This window comes from Sphaeramia orbicularis, chromosome 9 (assembly GCF_902148855.1).
Source record: "Sphaeramia orbicularis chromosome 9, fSphaOr1.1, whole genome shotgun sequence".
Lineage (NCBI taxonomy): Eukaryota > Metazoa > Chordata > Actinopteri > Kurtiformes > Apogonidae > Sphaeramia > Sphaeramia orbicularis.
In genome coordinates this window covers 40,349,389-40,368,604 of record NC_043965.1, presented here as the reverse complement: position 1 = coordinate 40,368,604, position 19,216 = coordinate 40,349,389, and the positions used below count along the sequence as shown (strand labels likewise).

General features: G+C 38.2%; 1 protein-coding gene across 3 annotated transcripts in view; it reads right to left on the bottom strand.

The window, feature by feature from the left end:
* Positions 1 to 4,371: 4,371 nt before the first annotated feature.
* Positions 4,372 to 19,216, bottom strand: part of ppp3cca (protein phosphatase 3, catalytic subunit, gamma isozyme, a) — a 34,346-nt gene continuing 19,501 nt past the window's right edge. Inside the window, exons 5-14 of one of the 3 annotated variants that reach the window (XM_030143422.1) lie at positions 17,677 to 17,822; positions 17,451 to 17,590; positions 16,573 to 16,650; positions 16,396 to 16,490; positions 16,187 to 16,312; positions 14,669 to 14,746; positions 14,327 to 14,411; positions 13,360 to 13,457; positions 9,315 to 9,341; positions 4,372 to 6,943 (exon numbers count right to left, since the gene is read on the bottom strand). In XM_030143422.1, coding sequence (XP_029999282.1) covers positions 6,786 to 6,943; positions 9,315 to 9,341; positions 13,360 to 13,457; positions 14,327 to 14,411; positions 14,669 to 14,746; positions 16,187 to 16,312; positions 16,396 to 16,490; positions 16,573 to 16,650; positions 17,451 to 17,590; positions 17,677 to 17,822 — 1,031 coding nt within the window. In that variant the 3' untranslated portion in view covers positions 4,372 to 6,785. The remainder of the gene's footprint in view (positions 6,944 to 9,314; positions 9,342 to 13,359; positions 13,458 to 14,326; positions 14,412 to 14,668; positions 14,747 to 16,186; positions 16,313 to 16,395; positions 16,491 to 16,572; positions 16,651 to 17,450; positions 17,591 to 17,676; positions 17,823 to 19,216) is intronic. The other 2 variants (XM_030143423.1, XM_030143424.1) reach the window with 2 other exon arrangements.

Here is a 19,216-nt window from a genome sequence, read left to right as displayed (position 1 = left end):
TTGAACATTTGACCTAGTGCTAAAAATAATAATGCAAATTAACCAATGTTGGAGTTAATCATTGACAAATGCCAGGATGAAAAAAATCAAATAATATGTGATTCAATTTTTATGTAGTATATTGAAAAAAAAAAAAAAGTTTTTTGCATTCAAAAAAATGGTTTGTTTACATTACAAACACAGCATTTAAAGGGTTACAAAATGTGACAGTTTTTGAGTATTTGGTATTTTTATTTACGGCTCAAGTTGATGAAATAGAAAAAAGTGTAAAAGAATTAAAAACAAACTGTATGAAAATTTTTTGGACATTATTCCACAAATGTGCGAAAAACACACACTTGGTGCTTAGTAAGGGCCTTGCTGGACGGGATACTGGAGGGTTAACTTTCAAAATAGAGATGAATAAACACTATGTAGTCTGTCACTGGTACCCAACTAGCCTAGTATTTTGTTTGTTTTTTATTAAAGGGCATTAAGTCAAATGTCCATTTATTTTTTTTCTAATGTCAGATGAGTTACTGAGGTTTAACCAAAAACACAAAAAAATATTTCAAAGTGCAATTTGTTGCTGCTTCAATAGCGCTGTAGATGATATATATATATATATTTCTGCTATACATTTGGTCATATTGCTGCTTGATTAATATTCATTTGTTTTGTGTATTTACATGTACATATTGTAAAAACAAATTCCAGTCTCAGCACAGTAAGATATATGATTTTTTTTTTTTATGGCAAAGAAACTGAATGTATCACATCTAAGCCAATATCTAAAACTGAACGCTGTTTTTGTCCTGTTTGTTGGAATAAATGAGGCCATAATGACAGTGACAGCAATTATGTTAGAAGCCATGTGGCTGAGTATCTCTATTCACTACCTTATCGCTGCCCATGAGCAAGACATTAATCCCAAGGAGTCCAAGTGAGGAAGTGTGGGGGTGACACTGTTACTGGGCAGCTCAAATTCTATGTACTGTCTGTATAAATGAACATTTCTCAAACCTGAAATGCTTTATCTAAATAAATAATGATATGAAATTGTTTTGCATCATGTGCTACAACCAAACAGACCCCACAAATACAAGACATGCATCTTAAACCTACATAATGTTGTTGTTCATGTTATTTATATTTTGGCCTCTTGGGGGCAGTTTAACCATAAAGACCCAAGCAGCCACTGACAACCAAAACCATCTACTGATCTAAAATGTTCTGAACCACTAATCCTATTAAACCATGTTAATTATTGGTGTAAAATACAGTTTGTCATCTTTTCATGGTCATCAGATATGACCCATTTGGACATTCAGAGGTTCCGTAGTTACCATGGAAACACAGTCATCTTCAACAACATTGATTCACCGCTTCCGTCAGTCTGCCCCAGGGCAGCTGTGGCTACTTATGTAGTTTACCACCACCAGAAGGAGAATGTGAGAGTGAATGAATGATGGACCCACTGTGCGCTTTGAGTATGTGTTCATAGAAAAGCGCTATATAAATCTAATCCATTATTATTATCATTATTATTATTAAAACCCAAGGAGTTTGATCAATGACAGTAGATGGAAACACTGGGTTTATGTTCAGTTAATGAGAGATTTTGCAGAAAAAGTCCGTTTTTCTTCAGGTTTCTCTGTTTCTGATATAATAATCCTCAACTTTAATCTGAGCTTTAACCCTTTCATGCATGAATTATGAAAACCTTAGCCAAGACATTTTTCCTGAGTGTTTTTATTCCTCTATAGGCATGAAAAAAAAAACAATAAAATCGAGTTGTTTTTTTTTAAAGGAGTTATAAAAATGTCCACTCAGCTAGACACTATGCATTAAATTTTTGAAGCAAAGAAATATGTATTAAAAACTAATATCAGAAAGTGATATGGAAAATTATGCAATACAAACATTTTTAATGCTGCAGATGTTTTCTCATATTTTATCATACCCTAATACTAGTTATTTTTCACTTCATGAAGATAATATGCAAAACAAAATTACTTTAAAAAAAAAAAAAAAAAAACCTGTTAATTACAGACTAATAACAATCAGCAATTGATTTACACTAAAACTTGTTACTGCAGATCAGGTTTATCAAGAACAGCAAAGTTACAGTAATAGTATGAATTGCATCGTATGGGATGATGCATAAGCGTCAACTGTGTTAGCTGATATGGAACTATAACAACAAAACCCATGAATATACAAGAGAACAGCTGGAGAATAACTGTCCACTGTAGTGACCAGTATGCATGAAAGGGTTAATGAACATCGACATGATCCATAAATTAAATATAGTAAAAATACCTTTTGTTCACTGAAAAAACACAAAATACAGAGGATTTTGTCATAGAAACTGTGACAAAACACTTAAAAAACTAAGAGAAAAAACATGTTTTGGAACTGCCACAAAAGTACACTGAACAAAAATATAAATGCAACACTTTTGTTTTTGCTTCCATTTTTCATGAGCTGAACTCAAAGATTTAAAACTTTTTCTGTGTACACAGAAGGTTTATTTCTCTCCAGAAATACCAGAATTACCAGAAAATATCAGGTCTGCTGAGAGTCTGAGTTCTTTTAAGTCCAGGTTAAAGTCTCACCTGTTCACTGCTGCCTTTGACTAAAAGGCTTTTGACTTTTTAAATTTTATATTCTCTTTGAAACTCTGCACTGCAACTTTTACTTTAATATGTGTTTTTATTTTTATTTTATTTTGATTTTATGTGTTGTTTTCTTACTCGCTGTTTTTAATCACCTTTTATATGTTTCTTTTATAATGTTTTAAATGTGTTTCTTTTTGTTTCTTTTATTTCAATGTCCTGTGTGAAGCACCTTGAATTGCCTTGTTGCTGAAATGTGCCTTACAAATAAACTTGCCTTGCCTTGCCTCTCAAATATTGTTCACAAATCTGTCTAAATTTGTGTTGGTGAACTCTTCTCCTTTGCTGAGATAATCCATCCGCCTCACAGGTGTGGCGTATCAACATGCTGATCAGACAGAATGATGATTGCACAGGTGTGCCTAAAGGCGGCCATACACTGTGCGATTATTTCAATCGTTGCACGCAGCTCCATCTCAAACTGCGCGAATCAATCGTAAAGTCAGGCTCACGATTCATGTTCTCACACTGTACGGATGCTCGTATGCGACCTGACTGCTCACACTGTAGGACCACACACCAGAGGATGCACCACACGTTCCAGTGTTGGATCCAGAAATACAACGTTAAAATACCAAGGAATCCGCAAGTGCATAGACAATTGTGTATTGGCGTGAGTCACGAAATGGTAGTGCTAAACAAAAACCAGCGAGCTGCTTTGGCAATATGTGCCATTATCTGTGGGGAATCAAAAAAGAAGAAAAGACGACCACATGTTTGGTGCAGGAATTGGTTGGCCAGATGTGGACAGTATGGGCTGCCAATCCTACTGTAAACTTAGAATTAGCTTACAGTAGCTAGGTATTATTGTATTCGCACATGCACAGTGTGAGAATTTGAGGCACGTCGGCTCGTGGCACTGCTTTGACAGTGCGATACCCTCACGAGGAGCGAGCAGGATTTCAAACAGCTCCGTTTTCCTTGCGAACACATGATTGCTGATCGTGAGGTGTTAATGGCTTCTCCTTAGCCCATGCACACTGCACGAAGCACCACACACGATTACAGGCACATCTGGCCCGATCCCAGAAACAGTCACACGAGTGAGAAATCGTCTCTAAAATCGCACAGTGTATGGCCGCCTTTAGGCTGGCCACAATAAAAGGCCACTCCAAAATGTGCAGTTTTATCACACAGCACAATGCCACAGATGTCACAAGTTTTGAGGGAATATGCAATTGGCATGCTGACTTCAGGAATGCCCACCAGAGCTTTTGCCTGTGAACTGAATGTTCATTTCTCTACCATAAGCCATCTCCAAAGGTGTTTCAGAGAATTCATGAAGAAGACTGCGGGAGGAAAATGGTCACACCAAATACTGACTGGTTTTCTGACCCCCCTGGACCACCCAGTACAGTAAAAGTGCACATTTTGGAGTGGCCTTTTATTGTCGCCAGCCTAAGGCACTGTCTAATCAGCATCTTGATATGCCACACCAGTGAGGTGGATGGATCATCTCAGCAAAGGACAAAGGAGAAGTGCTCACTAACACAGATTTAGACAAATTTCTGAACAGTATTTGAGAGAAATAGGCCTTTTGCATACACAGAAAAAGTTTTAGATTGTTGAGTTCAGCTCATGAAAAATGGGAGCAAAAACAAAAGTGTTGCATTTATATTTTTGTACAGTGTAACACTGGGTCTTTATGGGTTAATCCAGTATCATGGGGTCACGATTCAGAGAACTGTAACTACTAAAAAGACAAGTCAAATAAAACACTTTAATTGAATTTTATTCTTTTCTTTCAAGTGATACATCTACGTAAAAGATTTCATGGCCTCGCATGACAAATACGGTACAGTTTTTCACCCCTTTTACATCTATAATAAGATTCTTGATGAACAATATTTTTATACATTCTGAAAGATATGTTTAGGACCTAACAGGAGGTCAGTATACTGTACGGCTCACCCAATAAAGCCTTACCTTTAAAACAGTTTTTAACATGTAAAACCCAAATACTTAAGCTTTCCCAGGTGTCTACAGAACAGAACATTTTTGGAAATTTTAAGGATATCAAGATGACTACGAGCGATGTTGAATCTCCTGGTCTCACCGTGCACACACATACACACACACAAACACACACAGATCTTGAGTTGTGTGGCCGAGGTGGCATGGCACATGAGCGCAAATGCCTGTTATTTTTTTTTTTTCTTTTTTAAAAAACAAAAAAAGAAGAGAAAGAAAGAATGGGTGAATCCACAAGAAAATAGCAAGACTTAAAGCATATATCCCCCCCTGCTTTCCTTTCTGGAGTGATAGAATATAAGAGAATTACAGTCAGGTGTGTCAAAGCACCAGTTGAATTGTATGTCCTAGAAAAAACAAAGCAGGTCTTTAAAGGGTTGGGAGTGTCAGTGAAGAGGGCCGGAGGTGCCGAGACCGGAAGAGAGCTGAAATGTTAAACACTCGAGAGCAGAAAGAAGAGAAAAAGACACACACAACAGCAATCTCAATAAGTGTCAATGGTCCCCGTCTTGGTATGACCACGAGTTAAAAATAACCTCCTGTATATGAGTCAGCCATGGTTGAGATGATTACAGTACTGTTAGGCCTTGATAGACAGCTGTTAGCGTGGCGGCGGTAGCTTTTTTAGTGTCATCCCTGCCGAGGGGAATGACTCAGTCCATTGTATGCGGGCGCAGCATCAATCAAAGCGCTGTCACTTCACTGAACGTCAAATGTTTTCCTTATTCGATATGACAATTCAAAAAAAAAAAAAAACATCTGCGTCCTGTGTAATCAACAGCAGATGGAGACACTGATACAGATTTAGTTGAAGAAACAAAGGAGAGCCCCAAAAGTGCGGCCCGTTTTTTTTTTAGTGTCTGACAAAAAAAAAAGAAAAAAAAAAAAAAAACAACAGAACATCAAATCAAACTGCCATAATTCTGTTAAATACACTGAAATTTCCTAAGTAATAATGATCATTAAAGTCTGTTCTGCCAGCAGTTCCTCTGCTTTGTGGCAAATACGTCCTCTTTTGTTCCAACTGGTTTGTGTCGGTCGGTTACTTGTGTCGTAATCCTCGTGCGCAGTGCTCAGAACCCCAGAGAAGTTGGTTTATACTTCAGTGCGTGAGAAGCAATGCTTCCAACAGGGATGTGGGAGTGTTGAAGGGTCTGGTTGTGGTGATAGAATAAGACGTGCTGTATATCCCTTTTCCATTTTTTTTGTCTCTTTTTTTTCCTTTTTTTTTTGGTTTAGCGGAGCGAGAACATCCTAGCTGCCATCAAGTGAACACAAGTCATATCAGCACAGGACAGCCAGCGACTGCAACTATAAATGCATACAAAGCTTTAATCCTTCACTTTAACCGTTTCATTCACAACCGATAATACAGGAAGAAGAAGTAGTCGGCAAATCTAAAATACTGAACAAAAATCCATTCAGCATCTTTGGGAATCAACAAAGTGGTGAGGGAAATTTAAAAAACCAAGACTACCAGTCTTCATCAATTTTATGGTTTTAGTATAAAATCTCAATTTGCAATCACTTTTGAGTGAGTTTCCCTTATGATCATAGAATTAAACTGACACACATAAAAGCAAACACTGCACTGTATGTAGAACCTCATGTGGCTAAATATCCAGGCGGCTGAGGCTACAGTATCTGTACTTCAACTTTCCCTTACCAAACACGGAGAACAATAAAAAAAAAATAACCTTGTGACTAAAACTCCTGTATAACAAGGGCTTCATCTATCTGTATTGTAAAATTTATAAAATTCTCTTTTTTTATAACTTTGACAAGTATAAGTTAACTTCAATGTACGGTATACATTTGCTGCACAATTGCAAAAGTCGTCATACAATGTTTGTTGCTATTACACGATATATCTAATATAATTCATTTAATAAATAAGATTAGACTCTTCCCCAGATAATCAGATGATAAAGTTTGTGTTTTTCAGCAGCTGAAATGTTTTTTTTTCCAGCTCTGTGGCCTCCTTTTTATCCGCTATTGTTTCCCTGCCCAGACCGTGGGCGAGCAGGGGACGGACAGGCAGTTTCAGAGGAGACGAACCAACAGGGAGCGAAAGAGAAAGAGAGACAAAGAGGGAGACAGAGGGAGACGGTGGGGGTTACGGGTGGTGTGAAGGAGCGAGGCGGCGGTGTTTGTCGTCTATCCATCAGTGCCGTTCTTGTTCGGAGTGTTGGTGTTGATGGTGCCGTCTGGCTGCTGGCCGTCTTTGCGAGGCGGCATCCTCTCATTTATCCTGTCCAGGCCGCGGGCCTCCTCGAAGTTACGGATCTTCCTCGTGGGAGAGAAGCCTTGAATGGCTGCAAGGACGGACAGGAAATACATTCACAATCTGGAAACATTTGTCTCATCACACTACTCCTGATGCTCGTTGTAAACAATTTCCTTTTTTTTTTTTGTTTTTTTTTCCCCTATTGTTTATCTGTTTGCTAAGCATGAAACACAGTCTTATCCTAGCACAGAACAGATGACCACTGAGTACAGCACATGCACAGGTTAACAACGACTAGTAGTGATTAAGCACCAGTGGGACAACGAGAAAACACCTCACACTTTGTACACTTACGGTAATGTCCCGAACAGCCAAGGAAACCAGACAGAAAAAAGTGTGCAAATGAAAAGCAAACTGGTAAGAGACTGTTCAGACATACTTTCAAGTCATCAAGCTAAATATCAATCTGAGTTTAAAGCTTACAGGTGAATCTACAGTGTTATTAACAAAGTCATAAAGGGTACTCTTGCACAACCAGATATCTGCAACAATGAGGCGATTACACTCCTTTAAACGTACAGCAATTCAGATTAACTACGGTGCCTCAATCCAGGTCTGTGGACCCAAAGTCAATAGTAATGGTGTCAAATAACTAAATACACTATGGTAATTTGTAGGGGTGTAAGAAAATATCGGTTCTACAATATATCGTGATATTTCATTTCACAATACTGTATTGATATTATAAAGTACTGTATCAATATTTTTAAGTGTTTAGTCAAATGCAGATATTGTAGAGGTTCATTTTAGTTTTTTGTGTATTATTTTATCGATTATTATTTAACACTTATTAAATAATGTCAATTTTGAACTAATAGAATATGAATGTTTGAACAGGATCTTAAACTAATGTCTGTAAAACATAATTTAAGTTTTAACACAGGAAAATTTGGTGATATAGCATTAGATCCTGTTGTGATAAAAAAAAATGTGTTTAGTATGTGTGCATATTTCTGGTGTAATTCAATTCTTCAAGGAAACAATCATTTTTAAAAAAAGAAACAAAAATAAATTGCCTTTTCAACAGTATCATGATATATCATGATATATCGTATTGTGATCCTAGCATTGTCATTTGTATCGTATCGCCAAATTCTTGCCAATACAGACCCCTTGTAAGTTGGCTAAAACTATTCTCCTCTATACTTCCACTACATTTTTGAGGAAAATATTGTACTTTTTACCACTTTATATTTGTCTGAAAGGTTGCCAAATTACTTTTCAGATGTAGATCTCAAACAATGAGAAGCTTTTAAGCACATTGTTAAATATGAAACCAGTCATTTCTAATCTTTTTTGGCTTCTGTTGTCTGACAAAAAGCACTGTATAAAATTGAGCTCACCCTTCTGATGTTCACCAGTTAACAGCTACATAGAGATGAGTAATTTTTAAAATTTTCCTCAATAAATATTCAAATATCCAATATCTCACCTAAAATCAAATAATACAGACAGATTAGTGTGTCAGGAGTCCGTTTTTAATTCTTTCCATTAATCATGTGATGGGTCATCAGATTTCTCTGGCATTTCTGGACATAAAACTCGAGGTTAAGCGCTTCAAAGGAGCGCCACTCCCAAGAGAAATAACAGGAATATGCTGCGATAACGCTAATGCTTCACTATTAATAATCTAATGATGTCTTACATAATAGCATATCAATCAAAGAGACAAATCTAGTACTTCTACATCAATTCTTTAACTACATTTAGACGCCAATACTTATATATAATAGTAATTTCACTGTGTTGATACTTTTCCTCAAATAAACGATACTTAATACTTTCTCTACAGGACAAACTAGTACATTTAATGAAGTAAAGGGACTATTGAACCACTTACTGCCACCATCGACCAGGAGAGGCAGACAGTGTAACGAAAGCCAAATGGTGTAACAGGATTAGCTCCTGAAAATATCCTGTGGAGGGATGTCCCTGGTCTTATCTTAGCCAGGTCTTAGCAGGCTTTGCTGTGTGGGGAGCCACACTTGGCAACAGAAGCCCATGTGACTTCAGGCTGGAGCTTCTTGTCAACACACCAAGTCCTGAACCTGATACACATCAGAACACAACTACCATTTTGAAGTGGCAGCTTGACTTTTTTTTACTCTATTCTTATGAAAAACTGCTGTTTATTATTATATCTTATTGTCAGTAATTCTTTTATTGCTCGACTCCCACTGTGTAAGCATAAACCACTACCAAAAACCAACAGACACTGATGATGCAAGAGCAACCAGCAAGTAATGTAGCGTAATATAACAACAACCTGTGATATAAGCACATTGGGGACACTACAAAACAAGAAAACCAAGAAAAACAGTACACACTTTAAGGGTGGGGCTGTTTTTAAAAGTGAAAGACACACAAAACAAACACAAGAGCCACACAGCCACGCGTACCTTTTGCTTTAGCTGCCTCAACGGTAGCTATGTTAACAGGAGTTAGGGAGGGGGAGGAAAAGACGAAGTCATCAAAGACAGCCAGAGACAGCAAATACAACATCAAACTCTGTCCCAATATGAGAAACAGATGGCAGAATATAGGCCGACACCCATGGCACAGTCATTATGAATGCAAAAGTCACAGCAGCTGTAAAACACGTTAGTGGGTGGAGAGGTTAGAGAGAAGACGCCTCACGGAGATTTAAGATGGTGCTGGTGTTAAAGGGTCATGAGGACTTAGGTGTGGAGAGCTGAGGGGGGATTTGGCTGAGCACTAAGAGTCTAAGAACGGGGTAGAGATATGCGACAGCAGCCAGGCAGGACGACGCATTTATACAGTACAGGCTCGACGCTCATTTACAACACAGGTCCAACCAGTTTCCACACAAACCCGGATATTCAAACACTACTGTTTGCTACTTCTCATCTCTAATGAATGTTACAACTCTTTATCGGCTAAAATTTACTTAGGGGGTCAAATGAGTGGTAATTTTTGTCCAAAAAAAAAGTTGTAAGAAATGCATAGAACTGTGTTGAAATAATGCTAATACATTTGTGCACAGACTACTACTATTATATGACAGTGGAAGCTATATTTTCAGAAATATTGGATTTTGAATAGCGCGTGTATGAAAACTTTTGCTGGTGAACAGACGTGACATTACCCATGATGATCTGGTCAGTACCAGTACTTTATTAGTAATAAACTTATATACTTACTATTGCTAATTCTCCTCTTATTCATAAATGTTAGTATTGTGGATCTAAAACAGTAACAGCTGAACAAAAACACAAAATGTGGCAGTGGACGGATGTGACATGGTTGTTACGGATCTCATCATACTGATGCTCGGCAGCCATGTCACCGTTTCCACAAATGATCCCTGTGCAAAAACTAGGATCAGAATTATTTATTGTATAGTTTATCATCATACTAAAGAGTAAATAACAATATAAAATTGTTATTTCTTTATAAAAATGCTTATTAATAGAAAACTGTTGATTTAAAAAGTAACGTGTGACATTCTTAATGTATGTATTGGCGTAACATAAGCAGGATGGATCAGCACCATACTCCATATTGCAACCTGTAAAAATAAAACGTGATATGTAGGATAGAATCTTGTAAGAAAAATTGGGGAATCTAAAAGAATAGAATATTTGTTTTTCAGGTAAATTCAGTTCAAATATAACTTGGCCATTTGTGACATGAAAATATAGCATTAATTGTGATGAAATTGGACATTTTTGACCTGAAAACATAGTTCATATGACCATCAACATGTTGCAACAGAACTGAAATCCTGTAAATTTGCATAACTTGCATTTACCAACACAAAGTTCCTTTGGGGATTCACTTAGATTGATTTCTTATGCACAAAGACATAAATAAGACCTCTAAGCAAATTTTAGCCGTTATGCAAGTGTTCTGATTAAAACATCACGTGCAATTCTTCTTAAATGTGCAGGTGAAAGCAGGATATGGAGACATTAGTTAAATAAACTTTTGTGCATTTAAGATAAATGAAATTTAATTTAACAGTTATCACACGTTTTCATTCAACTAAATAAAAACAGACAAATAAAACTAACAGAAATATCAAATCTCCCCCGACGTTTTTCACTCTGAGACTTTCTTTTGCTACGATTTAATGACAAATTAAGACTCCAACTGTTTATCTTGAGGCGCCTATGTTTCAATGAGCAGCTGTATTATTAGGCTTATGAAAAATGAACAGAAACTACAACTAATCCCTTAATGCAATTATTTGTTTAACAATTAATCATCATGATGGTCACAGTTCTATTAACAGAGTAATTAGCAGGTCATGAAATGAAGTCACTACCACTTCTGCTTCATGTGGTGTTTATTGACAATAATGTTGTCAGCCAAGCCTCGAGTGAATCTTTTAAGACTTAGGAATGGATTTATTTATGGATGTGTTCTTTCATTTTAGTGAGTCATTACAGACTGTCAGACGGGACCAAAGATCAGAAAGCGGTCCACCCAAAATGTCAACATTAGTACAGTAGGATCTGAAAGAGCAGCTGGGAAAAAAAACAAAAACAAGAAGGATGGACAAAAATATGCAATTCCTAACTGTCCCTTTGTTCAAACGGGCCGTCTGAAGGTTGAGGCTAGGGAAGTCGACAGAGACAATGACATTCTACAAAAGGTCACAACGTGTGGTCTCTCCTTCGATCGCTCGGCTACTTCTGTAAGCTTCCAGCGTGACTCCCAGCATGTCCTGTGGCGGGAGAGGCCTGGGGCTGACCTTTACATCAGAGGATCAGCGACCACTTCCAGGTGACAGGCTGACCTACACCACCAGCCAGCCCACAGCTCTTCCCCCCGAAACGTTCAACTGCATGGGAGGGGGGTACGTCAAAGTCTGGCCGGGGCTTCCTGTGGGGTCATTGATCCGGACCCTTCAAAGAGACTGGCGGGACAGTGAAGCCGGCCTCCATCACCTCTGCAGCTGACAATATGAGTGACCACTGGGGGAATCTCCTGCTCTTTGTACAGATAGGAACGAACACTTCTGCAGCTACACCCTGGGTTATGTTGGGTCACTGAATCTGCTGTATTAGAGTCTTCTTTCTCTAACCCATCATCAAAGTCCTACCATGATTGAACAATTTTGCAACACTTCACATTTTTCTGATTAACTCCATTGGGGAAGCACTAGAAACGGTACCTTCTTGTCTGCATTTGGCACAATATTCGCAGCAATAAAATAATTTTACCCCTCATAAGATTTAGAAAGGGAATTTGGAATATTTCAGGCAGTCAACAACCAAGTAAATTAAGTAAATAATTGGTATATTAATTACCAGGGTGCTTGCTCTTTATCCAAATAAAAATTCCAGACTTTTTCAAAACTGCTATTTTTTTCCCCAAGACCTTGACTTTTTGTTCTTTTATACTTGTGTGCCAATTTTTTTGGTTGAGATTGTACGTGTTGTGTGTAGTAGAAACTTTCATGCTAATTATTGTATGAATGACTGAATGCATCATTTGCAGTAAATTATGTTTTACTGACAGAAACATTTTCAAAACATATGAAAATGCAAAAGTGCATGGGTATCACACAAACAAGTTTCAGTAAAATCATCGCACTAAAGACCAGTTAGTGAAATGATAAAGTTTTTTATATGCTTTCCTCATGTATTTCTTATCTTACAAGACTATGTGCCTTTGAGCATACTCTAAAATTTGACCATAAGAAAAACTTTTTTCTGTACTTTATTAAGACTTGCACGCAAAATTCCAACTATTCAAGGTCTGGACAGCATTTCAAAATTCCATACTTTTTAAGACTTTCAAGACCTGCGCAAGCACCCTGTATTACTAATGAAGATAGTAGTAAATTGCAGGCATATGAGATTTATTTTATATTTAATGTATAGGGATCTGTGTACATATTACCTATTTCGTTTCCATTCTGTCAAAAAAGTGCTGAGTATGAGCCGGCACTCGTATTAAAACAGATAATTTGACTTATTTCTTCTAGAAATAGAGGCTCAACCTGCTCTGATGAATTCTGACTGGGCTGCACGCTGGATGTGCGTTGCTGGTTTCATATTAGCTTTGTTTTGTTGTCTTGCAGTGTGATCAATACACATTTTACCACAAAACAAAGTTAACAATAACTGCAACTTTCTGAAAACAATGCTACATTCATCATTTTTTTTTTAGATCTGTTACGTCATATTTAGGACATTTTAAGACCTAAAAATCAGATGTTTGGATTCAACCTTTTTTGAAGAACCACAGAAATCCTGTACTTAACGATGGCTAAAGCATAATCAGAGTATCAATTTGTAATCTTATGTTGCAACATTAGTTTTTTGAGTACATGTGCTGGAGGAGCAACAGACTATATAACCTCTTAACATAGAGTAAAGGGAAGTTTGCTCCTAGAGAATACTTTTTCTTGTGATACAATGTCCCTCTGGAGTTGGTGTAGGCAATTAGCAAAGAGGAATAAAAGACACTTACCGCTCTGTAAAGTCTGCTTTCCCCCTGATAACACTCCCATAGGAAGAGTTCCAGTTGGGGTCAGGCCTTTGAGAGTTAACACACTCTCACTTTCCTCCCTAATTGATAAACAAAACACAAGCACAAAGATTACATTTCAGTAAGTGGGGCAGCCTCAAGCACACCTGCTGGTAATGACACTGACACCGACATCAGATTATCAATAAGTATTGATTATCAATTACCAGAGTGCGCACTCACTGTCAGTCTGAGTGATGCAGAGTCAACTCTAAGTGCCCCCAGACACACTGCTAACATGTGTCCTGGTTCTTGAAGTGGGTCAGTGTCAATTTTAGTGGCTGAAGCAATATCTTTAAGGGACCAGTTAGCGGTGTTAATATTTGTGTCAACACACTTTCATACTTGGGTTATTATGTTCGTCATCTTTGTCTCCTGAGTCTGAAAAGACAACTGAAATGAAGACGCAGCCTTAAAATACAAACACTTAGCTTTATTTTTTCCCAACCAGAAAATAGATGCATATTGCTCGTAGTTTACAAAAATGGGAACAGTCGGACTTATTAATAATTTATGAAAACACAAAGACTTTTTTTTTAAACTTCTGCTTCTCTTTTTAAGTCACTGACCCATATGCTCTTGCTCTGCTCTACATTTTGCACATATGCAGTGGTGTGACAGGCGAGCGGCAGCATTAATCTGGAATATGGTCTAATGTCATTATGAAGTCTACTGTAGGTGCATGGTGACTCATCTCCTGCCAGCTCATTAATCCTCACAGGACAACACCGTCTTTTCTCAAGTGACTCCATTCATTTCACTCACACTATGGCGTCTTCCCGGCTCCCTTATATCCAGAGACTTGACCCTCTCTGACCCCCACTGTGATCCATATACATGCTCTCGTGAAAAAAAAAAACAAAACAGGGGCAACATCAAAGAAAAAGCAGTAATGACAGGCGACACAGACCTGAGGACTGAGAAGACTCGGGCCATTTTCCCCACAGCACGAATCTTGTTCCGGATGACCTCCTTACGCATCGCTGAAGTACCACCTGGAACACAATGTAAGCTTAAGACCTAATATACCACTGTCATCTTTACGTACTGCCATTTCTGCTTACATTTGTAAGAAAAACTAAGCAAACCCTGAAAATAAGTGACTAAATGACCAGAAACATAAAGATATTTTGAAAAGTTGACAAAGGATAAACTTTCAAACTTACAAAAGAGCATTGGTTTAAACAGTCACTTTCCACTTATTAAAACATGAGCTGAAAATGCAGACAAGCGCTTGCTTTTTCAGCCTTACCTTCATACAGGTCATCTCCTTCTGACATGAGCTCATCATCAGAGCAAATGTTCAGTACATTCACCAGCATCTCTGTCACTGTGAGGGGCAAAAAATACTGGTAAAACCGATGCCAAAATATGTTAGAGCAGCTGCAGCTTACAGAAGCTCTCCCCTTCTTTTCTTCTTTTTAGTCTTTTCTATCCGTTTTGGTGTGTATTGTGTTTTTTCTTTCATGGGGTCAAATCCTGCTGATATTTTGTGCACAATGAAACCACTTTTACTCCTTTTGTGTTTTGTTTTTGAACAGGCTAGTCAGGAGGGCCAGTTCTGTCCTGGGCTGCCCAATGGACACTGTGGAGCAGGTGGGTGAGAGGAGGATGTTAGCCAAGTTGACATCCATCATGGACAACACCTCTCACCCACTGCATCAGGCCGTGGGGGCTCTGAGCAGCTCCTTCAGTGGCAGACTTCTACACCCACAGAGTAAGACAGAGCGCCATCAGAGGCTGTTCATCCCCACCGCTGTCAGACTGTACAGCACAACAGTGTAACTCCATCTTGTATGTGTCTCATCTGTCCTGTATGACATTTTGCAATTCACTCTGTTGTAAATACGTATATAGCCTGTATGTTTTTTATTACTATTATTACAGCATTTCTGCGGGTATCAGCTAATCTAATTTATTGCTTTTTAATGCCAGTTTAAACAAATTTAATGCCCATGTCCAACTGCAGATACAGTTTTATATATAGTTTTATATATACATGACAGTTTACCATCGACATTGACATCTTTTGCCACAGCATGAACATGCTCACAGCACATTGCATTCCAAGCATCCAGTGTTGTGACTTCGTGCATCAGTCATAAACAATAGCCAATTAAAGGGTTCAGCCTGTCAATCATCACACTATACTTCAGATCAAAATTATTAAATGTTGTCAATAATCGTGAATATAACAATGCTTTTTCCATCAGGTGTAGTTAATTGTTTAATGCCTCTGGACATTGTGTTTAATGACATCGTATTTTAATGCTTTTTAATGCCCCATAGAAACCCTGTATTATTTTATATTGTTTTTTGCACCATCTTTATGCATGCACACTTTTTTCTGTTGCTGCCTTGACCGTTGCATTTCCCCGTCGTGTGATCAGTAAAGTCTAATCTAAATTTAAACTGCTTCAATTAATACTTTGGAGTGTCTTCTCCAAATACAGTACCTCCAACTTATGTTACAACAAAGTATGGAAGCAAAGGTCTCCATGCAAGGTTTTAGCCCAAAAAAGCATGAGGTCAGTTCATTTGTCAGAACTGACAAATGAACTGGCACACTTTCCAAACTAAGCAACTGACCTACTACATGCAAAAATAAACAAGCGATGCATTCAAATACTCCTGGAATCCTGAGGATCATTTCAATGTTCAGTTACTGCGTGTTAATGTGCTATAACCACTAAAACCAGGAAGGACTAATAATGTCATTCTCATTTTTATAATGAATTCAAAAAATTTCATTAAAACTAAGGAAACATACCTTTCTCTCCAACAAAAGGCAAGGACCATGTAAACACATCCATAAAGTTGGGCAACCAGTACGGATGGGGGGAGCAGTTAAACTGCCGGATGTTCATAACATTGTTTTCATATTTTAATACAGCAGCTACAAAACGAAAGAGGAGTTAATGGATTAAAACAGGAGAAAGACAAATACAACCCAAACACTGAGGCGAGAAAGAGAGTAACCTTTGTTGTTGTAGACGTCTAAGTAATTTGGAGCTGAAAAGATTGTGATTAATGAAGGGAATCCTGTGGTCTGGCTTTTTCTGTACATCCGATACCTGTTAAAACACAGAGTGACTCATTAGACACAACATACTGCAAAATACCGAAGAGTAATAGAAAAAACACATGCCTACTTACCCTGCATCCTGTGCTTCATGGGCTCTTATTACTGACAGCAAGTTATTATTTACCAAAAAGTCACAGACTGCTGCATAACTGCAAAGACAAAAAACAAAAAAAAGAGAGACAGAACTGTCAAAACACTGAGTTGAGGTCAGACCTTATTATAAACCTAAACTCTGGAAAGGACAACGTGGGGTCACCTGGGGCCGTTTCACTGGCTATTGTTTCTTTATGTCATTCTTCTCATATTTATTTTCAGCTTGCCATGTCCTCTGGCCTTTCAAGTTGGAGGTTTAAATATGTGGTGCATCTAAACTCTGTTCTGTGGTATTTATGGGCTCTTCTGACCTCTGTAGAGGCTGGAAACTACAGCCAGTGCAGAGGGAAGAAGGCAGTTTATCACAACCCCTGACAGTTATCTTAAACATATGTTTCCTGACATTAACATATGATTTCAGCCTTAAACAGCGCTGCTTCGCATTATTACACACAACTCTCTCACTCCTCCTATCGGCACTCAACAGGCTTATTGTATTTGTGTTTAAATAAGCTTGAGTGGTGTGCTATTAAATTGCTTCCCTGAATCCATGTTCACAGCACATAATTACAAGCAGTACAAGTAGTTTTCATCTATTAACCCATTTCAAGAGTGTTACAAAAGGGATTTAGAAATGATTTGACCCCAAAAAACATGTAGCTTTATTCTGGGACCCATGTCAATGGTCTCCTTTTATCTTTTTTGTTATTATGCGTTACTGTCCCTGCATTTATTTGAGAGTTTTATGAAAAGTAGTATAAATTTCATAGAATCTGTTGTTCTTTTTGTAACACGCTGCTGATATTCAATCAGTCCTGGCGCATAAAAGAGTAATGGCATCAGTTTTATCCAATACCTGAAAAAGTAGGAGCAGCCTCTGACAGAGTTATGGTTGAAGTGCTCAGTTGTCTTTTCACTGCCGTAGTCCTCACCGGGGTCAGCCCAAATCAGGTCACACATTGGCCCAAATGCTGGAGGCTCTTTAAACCTGTCTAACTGTTGAGCAAAAAGCATGCAAACATTTAGGGGAGACTCAACTTTGGTTTTTCGTTCTTTTCCACACATCTTGTTTTATCACTTACTTTCCTTATGTCGTCTAGGCAGTTGATTTCTGGTGAGAGTCCTCCGTGTACACACAGGAACTGTTGATTGAGCAGGGCAGCGAGAGGCAGACAGTCAAAGGCCTCCATACAGGCATCATACACCCGTTCAGAGTATTTAATTTTACCTGCAGCAAACACAAACACACAGGATGGTTTCATCTGTGACGGGGGAATTCATTGGCAGGGATTTACAGGATCAGGTTGATTCCAAATGTGCATTTAAATGTATTCTCTCAGAAAGTAGTGATGTAGGGTTTGTGTAGCGTCCCTTACACAACATTCCTCCAAGCCTAAGATGACCTGGATAAGGGCAGGAGGAAGTCCAGTCCTTATATGGCACATTCCCGTTATATAGAAAACAGAGATGATCACAGCTCTGTCTTATCATTAATTACTAAAGAAACAATGTGAACCAACAAATACACGGTTCATATTCAAGCATTTAAGGTGAGAAGTCACCGAGAAGCCTTCCATTCCAAGAGCAGCGGCATTTTTTAAATTAAATTTGGGCTCCATCCTATTGTGACTAGGTGAAAACGAGCAGAGTTCAGTAATCACAGACTGCTGCTAACCCGCTGTCATAATCAACGTATTCAGCTAGCGTCTCAACATGTTGGTTGTGTACTTGTAATTGCTGCTGTTTTGTGGAGTTTTTTTTTTTTTTTTTTTTTAATGTAGAGGACTGCTTTGTATAAGAAGAAAACAATTAGACAATCAGCCACATTGAATGTTTGTACGAGTCGCTTTCCTTTCGCCAGTGAAGAAAAACCTCAGCTCTTGCTTTTATGACAATCTGTTGCTGATGCGAACGCATATGTTACGTTGATAATATCAGTGATGTGCAAACAAAAACACTGGGACAAAAAAAACCTCTGATGTGAAAACACCTTCACTGAGAATTACAGGGAATGTGTATGCTTGTATTTAGATGAGTCAGTGTCAGGTGGAGAGATTAAAATCTGCATTAAAAGATACATGAGTTATTCCTAAATAAAATGAAAAAGCCAGTCTAGAGGTAGATTTACACTAATGTGAAAAAAGTCAATAAAACATAGCACCCTAGTGCCTCTGAAAAAAAGGATTATTTTTTTCTGCCTCCATTGCTTTATCTGCCCACTTAACACTTAAAATGTAATTTGTAAGCATTACAACTGCCCCCATTGACCACGAACTAAACCAGCTTAAAGTAACGACAGACTGTGCGTGTGTGTGCAGATTAGGTGGCATGTGGGTGGGTGTGGGGATGTAGTGAGTGAAATCTATTTGCAGCTGGCAGGGTTGTTTTTCACTGACTGCCAAAGAGTCTTTGTTTCTCAGTTTGCATACTAATGCTTCTACCTCTGACACACACACACACACACACACACACACACATAAAAAGCGTAACATACACAGTCGTACGCTTAACTGTCATAGATTGAAATCAGCATGCATAACTGTCTGAGGAGCATCAACACCATGCCTGGCTGATCTCCATGCTCCAGCAGTTCATCATCTGCTGCATGAAAAGGAAAAGGGC